Source organism: Ovis aries, chromosome 1, assembly GCF_016772045.2.
Source record: "Ovis aries strain OAR_USU_Benz2616 breed Rambouillet chromosome 1, ARS-UI_Ramb_v3.0, whole genome shotgun sequence".
NCBI lineage: Eukaryota > Metazoa > Chordata > Mammalia > Artiodactyla > Bovidae > Ovis > Ovis aries.
In genome coordinates, this window is record NC_056054.1 from 80,898,958 (window position 1) to 80,910,307 (window position 11,350).

Below are 11,350 nucleotides of genomic sequence, written 5' to 3' on the forward strand. Positions count from 1 at the left end.
CAGTTTGTTATGATATACACCGTCAAAGGCTTTGGCATAGTCAATGAAGCAGATGTTTTTCTGGAATTTCCTTGCTTTCTCTGTGATCTAATGAGAGTTGGCAACTTGATCTCTGGTTTCTCTGCCTTTCTTAAATCCAGGTTTTATGTCTGGAAGTTCTTGGTTCACATACTGCTGAAGCCTAGCTTGAAGGATTTGAACATAACGTTGTTAGCATGTAAAATGAGAGCAATTGTACTGTAGTTTGAACATTCTTTGGCACTGCTCTTCTTTAAGATTGGGATGAAGCTTGACCTTTTCCAGTCTTGTGTCCACTGCTCAGTTTTCTAAATTTGCTGACATATTAAGTACAGCACTTTAGTAGCATCATCTTTTAGGATTTTAAATAAATCAACTGCAATTCCAATACCTCCACTAGCTTTCTTTGTAGTAATACTTCCTAAAGCCCACTTGATTTCACACTCAAGGATGTCTGGCTCTAGGTGAGTGACCACACCATCCTGGTTATCTGGGTCATTAAGACCTTTTTTATTTTATATAGTTCTTCTGTGTATTATTGCCTCCTCTTCTTAATCTCTTCTGCCTCTGTTAAATCCTTACCATTTCTTTCCTTTGTCAAGCCCATCTTTGCATGAACTGTTTGCTTGGTATCTCCAGTTTTCTTGAAGAGTACTGTTTTCCTCTCCTTTTTGGCATTGTTCATTTTAGAAGGCCTTCTAATCTTGCTGCTCTCTGGAACTCAGCATTCAGTTGAATATATCTTTCCCTTTCTCCCTTGCTTTTTGCTTCTTATCTTTCCTCAACTATTTCTAAAGCCTGCTCAGACAGCTATGCTGCCTTCTTGCATCTTTTTTTTTTTTTTTTTCTGTTTTTCCCTTTTGGGATGGTTTTGGTCACTGCCTCCTAAAGAATGATACAAACCTCTGTCCATAGTTCTTCAGGCATTCTGTCTATCAGATCTAATTCTTTGAATCTATTCATCACCTCTACTGTATAATCATAAGGAATTTGATTTAGGTCATACCTGAATGACCAAGTGGTTTTTTCCTACTTTTGTTAATTTAAGCATGAATTTTGCAATAAGGACCTCATGTCAGCCACAGTCAGCTCCAGGTCTTGTTTTTGCTGGCTATATGGAGCTTTTCCATCTTCAGCTACAAAGAATCTATAGTCATCTTGCCTGTTACTCAAGATATCTCTTGACTTCCTACTTTTGCATTACAATCACATATGAAAAGGATATCATTTTTTGGTGTTAGTTCTAGAAGGTCTTGTAGGTTTGTAGAACCTGTCAAGTTTAGGTCCTTCAGCTTCAGTGGCTGGGCCTTAGACTGGATTACTGTGATGTTGAATTTTTTGCCTTGGAAACAAACTGAGATTATTCTGTTGTTTCTCAGACTGCATCCAAGTAGTGCATTTCAGACTCTTTTCTTGACTATGAGGGCTATTCCATTTCATCTAAGGGATTCCTGCCCACAGTAGTAGATGTAATTGTCATCTGAATTAAATTTGCACATCCCCATCCATTTTAATTCACTGATACCTTAGATGTTGGTGTTTACTCTTGCTATCTCCTGCTTGACCAAGTCCAGTTTACCTTGACTCATGGATCTAATTTAACAGGTTCTTATGCAATATTGTGCTTTACAACATCGGACCTTACTTTCACCACCAGACACATCCAAAACTGAGCATCATTCCACTTTGGCACAGCCGCTTCATCCTTTTGGAGCAATTAGTAATTGCCCTCCACTCTTCCCCGTGGCATATTGAACACTTTCTGACCTGGGGTCCTCATATTCTGGTGCTATATCTTTTTCCCTCTTTGTGTTCATGGAGTTCTTGCAGCAAGAACACTGGAGTGGTTTTCCATTCCCTCCTCCAGTGGGCCACATTTTGTCAGAACTTCTCACTATGACCCATCCATCTTGAGGTGGCCATTCATGACATCACTCATAGATTCACTGAGTTGTAACTCAGTCAAGACCCTTTTTGCCACAACATGGCTGTGATCCATGAAGGAGATGAGAGGCAATATCTACCTTTATTCTTCTGATCCTAAATAGATAGTAGAGTCTGGCTTCTTATTTCTTAGGATGACCTATGGAAACTTCAAAAACTAATAATCTCTCTTGCCTCAACTGATTCCAGATACTGCCAAAAAAAGTCTCTTTGCATTTTTTCCCAGTTCTATTAGTTTGGGGTTCTCTTAGTTTATTATATGTATAAACATCTTCCAAGTGCCTAGAATGCTTATAGGGCTTCAATTCACAATGATTTATTTTCACCTTTGACTGTTTTCTTGTAAGATAAGTTATAAAATAATGAAGTATTTTGGAATGTTATCAATGTGCTGTACAATCTAATTAATAATATTATAAATTTCTATCTCTCTGTAAGCCAAACTGAAATGGAAATTTTGCCTTTCAGGTCCGCATTTATGTGGATGCTGTAATTAATCATATGACTGGAAGTGGTGTGAGTGCAGGAACAAGAAGTACTTGTGGAAGTTACTTCAACCCTGGAAGTGAGGATTTTCCAGCAGTCCCATACTCTGGTTGGGATTTTAATGATGGAAAATGTAAAACTGGAAGTGGAGATATTGAGAGCTATAATGATGCTTATCAGGTAATTAGCAAAATATCTATCTACACCTTTTATCATCCATATGTAGTTCACTGATCTCCATTTTAAATGTTAGTTTAGAGTGTTTAGGAAAACAGCATTCCAAGTCTGACTTCAGAATCTCATATCAACATTCAAGTCATTTTCCCCAATTTAATTTTTCAAAATGGAAAAACTCATCCACTTTTTCTCCATTTTTTCCATTTTTATAATAATAAATATTTCAAAAACATGTCAGTACTAGAATGTCAATATCCCCAGAGACTGGTGCAAAGAAATCACTATTGAAATATCTATTAATGAATAAATGAATGAATAATTGAATGGATTCTCAAGTGAAGGCGATGTTTTATGTATCAATCACAAAATTTTTATCTCCATAGGTCAGGGATTGTCGTCTCGTTAGTCTTCTTGATCTTGCGCTGGAGAAAGATTATGTGCGTTCCACGATTGCTAACTACCTAAATCATCTCATTGACATTGGTGTAGCAGGGTTTCGAATTGATGCTTCTAAGCACATGTGGCCTGGAGACATAAAGGCAGTTTTGGATAAACTGAATAATCTAAACACAAAGTGGTTTCCTTCAGGAAGTAAACCTTTCATTTACCAGGAGGTATGTCAACACATATATGTGTGTATATATATATATATATATATATATATATATATATATATATATATATATCTGTATACAATTATTATTCTTTAGAAAATCATTCATCATCAATAATTCATCAGAAAATAAATGGCAGATTTTATTTAAAATGCAGTTTCTTTATCTTAATGGCTGAATCATTTACATAGAAGAATGTTCCTTAACCTACTTTTATTCAGGGACAGTACATCTAACTCTATCACAAGAGGTTTGTTATCCAAATGACAAAAATTTATTTAGGCTGCAAAAATCTCCATGCCATGTATCATTTCCCCAGAGGCCATTATAGAAGACAGATAGTAATATAGTTGTCTTAAGACAGGATATCGGACTCTAAATTTTGGCTAGATCACCATTAGGTGTGTTTCTTTAGGCTGGTTCATTAACTTCTCTGAGCAACAAGTTTTTTAGAAGTTATTGAAAGGAATAATGATAATGATTATGTCTTTGTTTTCTTTGGAGATTTGAAGAGGTAATATTTATCAAGTAGCAAGAAATATTACCAGCCAGATATTAAGTGCTGTACAAGTATGAACTAGTCTTATCATTTATGTGCAAGTCTAAATTAGGTCAGCATTCTCACAGGACAAGTTTGTTTGTCATGTTACTTTTACTATTGTAAGACAGATAGATATATTTTAGGGAATAAAAATGAGAATCTTGATATAAGGAAAACCATTTGGGGTATTTCATATAATATAAAATAGTATAAAGCTATTTTTTATATAATTATAATTTAGTTAAATTCTTTAAAATTCTTATTTAAATTGTTATTTTCTTCTTCATTTCTACAAGGTCATTGATCTGGGTGGTGAGGCAATTACAAGCAGTGAGTACTTTGGTAATGGCCGTGTGACAGAATTTAAATATGGTGCAAAACTAGGAACAGTTATTCGCAAGTGGAATGGAGAGAAGATGGCTTACTTAAAGTAAATAAAATATGCTTTATCCTTTGAATTATTTCACAGATTTTTTTGGTGATGTTACCCCAACATGAGTTTTCTTCATAATGCCTTCTTATTTAGAACAATTTCAAAGATTCATTTACTAATAACAAGTGCTGTATATCCCCACATTCCAAGTGATCATCTTTATTATTTAGAATATCAATCACAAGGAAGCTTTTTTAGGGACCCAACACCAATCTAGAGATTGTAATTTATGCATTATATGACTGTACTATATTTAATTAATGTTTGCACATAATTTGTGAAAGCCAGGTTCTTGTTAAAGTGATGCTATAATTTATGAAGTTCCTACAATGTGGCCATTCTATAGACATTACATATATTAATTAATTTCAAATATTGAAATGTTTATAACAATACAATTTTGAAACTTATTTAATCTAATTTGAAATTCTGTATAAAATGGTGCGTATGTTGGGCCTTCTGAAGTCTGTCTAAATTATAATACACTAAAACTTCTAATATAAATTTTATAGCAAAATTCCTATAACATGAATGTAATTCAAGTAATTTCTACATATATACATGCATGGAATGTATTTGTAGATTATATATATATATATATATATATAGTTTGTAATTTTTAAAAGCTCAGTTTATTCTACAATTAAAATAATTTTAAAAATTAAAAAATTTTAAAACCCTACAGAATAATCATTTAACTAGAGAGAGAGAATATCATTAAAGAGTGCAATACTGAAAGAAATGCACATTTTGATTACTCTAAAGTTATTGTAAAAGAATACATATATATGTTCTTAAGATTTTCTTTTCTAATAGGAACTGGGGAGAAGGCTGGGGTTTCATGCCTTCTAACAGGGCACTTGTCTTTGTTGATAACCATGACAATCAGCGAGGGCATGGAGCTGGGGGAGCATCTATTCTTACATTCTGGGATCCTAGGTAAGAAACAAAGTTCCCCATTTTTAAACCTACCATTTTAATGGTATTAAAAGTATTATTTTTCTTTTGTAATAAGATAATTTTATGTCTTTTAGAATGTACAAAATGGCAGTTGGATTTATGCTTGCTCATCCCTATGGATTTACACGAGTAATGTCAAGCTACCGTTGGACAAGACATTTTGTGGATGGAACAGTAAGTTTTGGTGTTGTACAAAATATCTTGAGACAAAAGTCTCAAGAAATAGAAGTTAATTTTGTTATAACTTCACATATTGCTATAACATTCACTATTTATTTTATCAAATATTTATTAAGTGAAAACCTGAGGCAAGGTTCTTGTAACAATGCAGTGGATAAAAAAATTGAAATGAATGATCTCTGTTGATAAAGAGTATGTCAGCTATTTCAAAGTATGAGAAATTTGCCCACCCACTCTAAAAAATACCACTTAAAAATAAGGATACAATGAATAAAATGTGTACTCGTAAGTACCTGCTTATAGAGTTGATATGAGGATTACAAATTAACACTTCAAAGAAATTTAAAACAGTACCTGCTCATGGTATGAGCAATATAAGTATTTGTTAAATACTTTTTTAAAGAAAGTTTTGTGGACTGCAAAGGCATTATCTAGCTGAGCCGAAGTTCTGTAGGGAAAGTATAGCAGGAAGGAAAATACCTTTACTAAAGAGAAATTTGCTAACTATTCTGAAAATGTTAAAAATCAGAAAAATTTAAGCAGTATGGTAAAGACATTAATCTGAGTACATATTTTAAAAAGAAACTGAGAAATAAGAATTTAAGTTATTTGGAAAGTTAGTGGGAAGTTTTCTTTTCAAACTGAAGATTTCAAATGCAGCATTATACAGCAACTTCATACCTGAAGTAGAAAATTCTCTTCACTCTGAACCAGATAGATATTCCTCTAGTTTCTAGTAGGCTCTTTACAAATTGAGAAGTCCACTACTACTTTGTATAACAACTCATTCTATTCTTAGATAGCCTTAGATATCCTAAATATTTAGGATATTTCCCTTTATATTGAATCAATTTCTTACAATTTCCACTAATTAGTTTTATTTCTGATGGCAAGAGTCATGGCATATGTTCATTTCCCCTTTTCCCATAAAGTCTTCTTCATGACTTCTGCATGCTAACAGCTCTTAGTTTGTCCATCATTTATTGTACCATATGATTTAAGACAGATATTGATAACCTTCTTAGACATAATCTATTTTTTCCTACAATCACCTTGAAAGTACCAATCAGAAAAGCACAGTAATAAAATTTGGTCAATTTAGTAAAGAGTATTTTGATATTTTGATTAGAACTTTTATTGAAAAAAAAAGATGAAAGAAACAGTTATTTATTAGCAATTATCATGTATAAAGATTTTTACACACCTTATTTAATTTTTATAGTAACTAATAATATCATCATTTTACAGAAGAGGAAAATGAGGCATAGACGTTATGTATATTAACTAAGTCTTTGAGCTAGTAGTAATGGAACCTATCTTTTAGTCCTGCATTTTCTAACACTAAAGTCCTTGCCATTTCAATAACATCACACTGCTTATAGTGATGTTGGAAAGTCATTACAATTCCTTGGAAAAAAATGAGAAACTAAAAAAATCATATTCTTCTTTGAAATATGGCACTAGGGAATGAGAAGTTAGAGAGAAGATATGCTTAGTAAAAATCCTGAAAAAGTTGAATTCTAAGTGAAGCCACTACAAAAACACAAATAGGACAGATTGGGTTTGATGTCCTAAATAAGGACACATGTAATGTTAAAAATGTGAGCTTTTAAAATTGATTATTATTATTATTTTTTTTTTTACTAATTGAGGATGTTAATGATTGGATGGGACCACCAAATAATAATGGAGTAATTAAAGAAGTTACTATTAATGCAGATACTACTTGTGGCAATGACTGGGTCTGTGAACATCGATGGCGTCAGATAAGGTAGGAATACTTATTTGGACACATTCTCTAATAATAAACTTTCTTAGCTCTTTTAAAATACCTGTATTTGTTTACTGGTTTTTGACTGAGCTGGGTCTTTGTTGCTATGCAGGCTTTTCTCTCCTTGTAGTGAGCGGGGCTACTCTTTGTTGTGGTGTGGGAGTTTCTCACTGAGGTGGCTTCTCTTGTTGTGGAGCATGGGCTTTAGGGTATTTGCAGGCTCAGTAGTTGCAGTTCCCAAGGTCTAGAGTACAGGACCAACATTTGTGGCTCATGGGCTTAGTTGCTCCGTGGCATGTGGGATCTTCCTGGGTCAAGGATCAGACCAGTTTCTCCTGCTTTGATAGGCAGATACTCCACTACTGAGCCACCAAGGAAGTCCATTGTTTTGTTTTAAATTGTTGAAGTATCATCAGCGTTTCACATGCTCTTTTGTTTTTAGGAACATGGTTATGTTCCGTAATGTAGTTGATGGTCAATCTTTTACAAACTGGTGGGATAATGGCAGCAACCAAGTAGCTTTTGGAAGAGGAAACAAAGGATTCATTGTCTTTAACAATGATGACAGGTAAGTAGATCAATTAGAAATAATATTTTATGCTAATATGTTCTTGGTTTATTCTTTTCCTGCTCATTTACTTTCTTTACATCTGAAAAATTCTTTAGATGGCAGATTAAGAAAACATAACAATTAGAAAAGGGTCAGAAGAAAAATGATGATGACTGATTTTTTTTTTTTTTTAATCTCTTCTGTTTCTAATGGCTTTCTTTTCTAAGTGGAGTCATTTTTTGTGCACTCTTCACATCATGGGCAGATGTGATGCATGTGTACTGCTTACATATACACTTCTCATAAAATATACATGTTAGTCACTCAGTCATGTCCAACTCTTTGCGACCCCATGGACTGTAGCCCACCAGGCTCCTCTGTCCGTTTAATTCTCCAGGCAAGAATACTGGAGTGGGTAGCCATTTCCTCCTCTAAGAGATCTTCCTGACCCAGGGGTTGGACCCAGGGGTTGGACCCAGGTCTCCTGCACTGCAGGCAGATTCTTTACTTTCTGAGGCACCAGAGAAGCCCCCAAAATATACAAAGTCATTAATATAAAAGGTCATGAAATCCATAGAAAAATGTCTTATAAACCTTTTAAAATCAATAATGGAAAAATACTGCCTCAGATCTGAAATGTCTTTTTTTCTCTCTTTTTTTCACCTACTTTAGTATGTAGTTTTTTAGTCTTGTTTTTCACATTCCCATCTCTCTGTGACAAATAATACTCTTTAAAGCATATATATATTTATAATGAATATGTATATTATGGTCATTGATTCACCTCAGGAGACTTAATACTTTTAGTTCTGAGACGTCTCATTACTGCCTTTTAATTTGTGAAACTTATACTCTCTGCCTGCATTATACTGTTTCCCTCACATATGGAATTATAGCTCAGAAGGCATCTTTGCAAGCATTTACAATGTTTTAGTCCCAACTAGATTCCACCCATGTTTAGCTAACTCTTTGCCCAAATGATATTTTACTGACAAAAAAATAATAATAATAAATAAATAAAGTATATACTTATCTTCTCCAAGAATCCATTACTAGTCCTTTTTTTTTTCCTGTCTTTTGTCATATGTGCATGCGTGCTAGGTCCTGTCTGACTCTGCGACCCTATGGATGGTAGCATGCCAAGCTTCTCTGTCCATGAGACTTTACAGGCAAGAATACCAGAGTGGATTGCCATTTTCTTGTCCAGGCGATCTTCCTGATCCAGGCATCAAAACTGTGTCTCCCACATCTCCTGCATTGTGGGCAGATACTTTATCAATTGAGCTATCAGGGAGAGGGAAGAAACATATTTATGAGACAGCATTATATTTTAAAATTATATATTTCTTTATAGAAATGCAAGATTATTTTTATCTCCAGCCCAAATTTATTTTAACGTCTTGAAAAAATGAGATTTTTCAGGAAATAACCAAATTTAAGTTTTTGAAAATAATCAGTATTTTCTTAAGTTTAGATGAGGATACATTTAAAGTAATTTAAAATTATTTTCTCTAAGTGAAGCAGGTCATTCAAATCTTCACTGATACTCTTCAACTTTATTTTTTGTATAATATTTACTATTGACTAGGAAATTTCTCAGAGAAGGCAATGGCACCCCACTCCAGTGCTCTTGCCTGGAAAATCCCATGGACGGAGGAGCCTGGTGGGCTGCAGTCGATGGGGTCGCTCAGAGTTGGATATGACTTCACTTTCACTTTCACTTTCACTTTTCACTTTCACGCATTGGAGAAGAAAATGGCAACCCACTCCAGAGTTCTTGCCTGGAGAATCCCAGGGACGGGGGAGCCTGGTGGGCTGCCGTCTATTGGGGTCACAAAGAGTCGGACACAACTGACGCAACTTAGCAGTAGCAATAGCAGGAAATTTCCATATCTTCTATAAGAATTTTGTTGACCCTGAGAAAACTAACCACTGGAGAAATTTTTATGTTTAAATTTTATTTTCATTGAGACCTTGACTGCTTCAAGTTCTATAGCATACAGTTAAGCTATTTTAGAGTCTGTATTCTTGCTTTTAATTGTGTTGAATTCATATTAAATCTTAAATTTTATTTTTACAGTACACTATCTGCAACTTTGCAAACTGGTCTTCCTGCTGGTACATATTGTGATGTTATTTCTGGAGATAAAAGTGGCAACCGTTGTACAGGAATTCAAATCAGTGTTTCCAGTGATGGCAAAGCTCATTTTTCTATTAGTAACTCTGCTGAAGATCCATTTATTGCAATTCATGCTGATTCTAAATTATAAAATTTGAATTGAATTAAATACATACACCCAGAGAAATAAAATGTGTTCTGTTTCTTCTATGTATGTAATAACTTCTCATAATTCATTAATTTTTGGTAAAAGCTATAAAAAGTATTCAAACTATAAAACCCAAAAAAGCATAAAAACACATATACTTAATAATTGTAATTACAATCCACATTTTGTTACATTTTAGAAGATTCTCTTTAAGCTATTTGTCAAAGGAATTTCTAAGAACTCAGAAAAGCATGATGAAAAATTTGTTACCATTAATACCACTTGCCCAGCTACATATCTCTAATCCAGGTTTATATTTCTTACAAAGGGTATTTCTAACAATTAGTCAAGGGTAGCTATTTTAATGATGGTTTGCATACAAAGTCATAACATTTGTATATTTTTTACAATATAAAAGGCCCTTTCATAGTTAATAAGTGAAAAAATAAAAGAAAACTAAATTATGTAGTATATAATTCTTAATTATCTTGAGCTCACAGGAATCTTCTCCTACTTTCTCTATATTCATTTCTTTATTTCTCTTTCCAATAGCTTTAGCATGATGGTATTGTATGACTTTTGTTTCATCTCTTAATCCCTAATGTTAATTTTCATAGGGCTCTCATGACTCCCTATATTTAGTGTTTTTTTTTTTTCTTTTCTCCTGATCCTTTAGCTGTTTATTCTTCTTCTCCTTGACTCTTAATGTGAGATTTATTAAGGCTCTCAGCTAGGTAGTCTTAAGAAAATGAAGCCATAACTTGGAAATTCTCTCCTTTTTACTCACAAATCTACCTATACTTGGCCCTATCTTTCTCTTCTTTCCTCTTGTCATAATGAACAAAGTGCATTTCACTAAAGTCTGCTCCCTCCATTTTTACCTTTTTGAGGACTTTACTGCTTAGATTTTCTTTCTCTCCTGATTTAACAGTCTTTCTTTTATTGACATAATAGTCCCCTCAGATCCTTTCAACTAAAAAAAAATTCATAACCTCAATTTTTCTCTTTCTAGTCGAACTTTGGAATTTTCATCACACAGTCTCAACATCCTCAACACTAGTCATTTTTCATCTCCTTACTCTTCAGTTTCCATCGTCACTTCATTGCTCGTCAACATAATAAAAAATTATTTATGTTACTCATACAACATACTTCACTGTCCTCATCTTTTTCTATTTCACAATACTACTCAATATGGAGAGACAGTCTCATATCCTCTCTTCCTTTGATCTCTGTGATTCTATTCTTTCTTTTCCTTCTCTAACTAATTACTCTTTTTCAGATTTTGTTTTATTGACTTGGCTTCTGTTTGACCTAAAATCTCATTTGGATCGAATTTTCTTCTTTCTGTATCCTCTTTCTAAGTGACTGCAATTGTTTCCATGGGTTTAAAACACATACTTTAGCAT

At 33.6% G+C, this 11,350-nt stretch overlaps 1 protein-coding gene across 4 annotated transcripts in view; it reads left to right on the forward strand.

Moving 5' to 3' along the window:
* Nucleotides 1-10,397, forward strand: part of AMY2B (amylase alpha 2B) — a 130,472-nt gene extending 120,075 nt beyond the window's left edge. For all 4 annotated transcript variants that reach the window (XM_060401115.1, XM_060401121.1, XM_060401128.1 and 1 more), the window contains 8 exons: nucleotides 2,431-2,628; nucleotides 3,009-3,239; nucleotides 4,077-4,210; nucleotides 5,030-5,152; nucleotides 5,248-5,347; nucleotides 7,006-7,124; nucleotides 7,567-7,692; nucleotides 9,755-10,397. In XM_060401115.1, coding sequence (XP_060257098.1) covers nucleotides 2,431-2,628; nucleotides 3,009-3,239; nucleotides 4,077-4,210; nucleotides 5,030-5,152; nucleotides 5,248-5,347; nucleotides 7,006-7,124; nucleotides 7,567-7,692; nucleotides 9,755-9,944 — 1,221 coding nt within the window. In that variant the 3' untranslated portion in view covers nucleotides 9,945-10,397. The remainder of the gene's footprint in view (nucleotides 1-2,430; nucleotides 2,629-3,008; nucleotides 3,240-4,076; nucleotides 4,211-5,029; nucleotides 5,153-5,247; nucleotides 5,348-7,005; nucleotides 7,125-7,566; nucleotides 7,693-9,754) is intronic.
* Nucleotides 10,398-11,350: the final 953 nt, after the last annotated feature.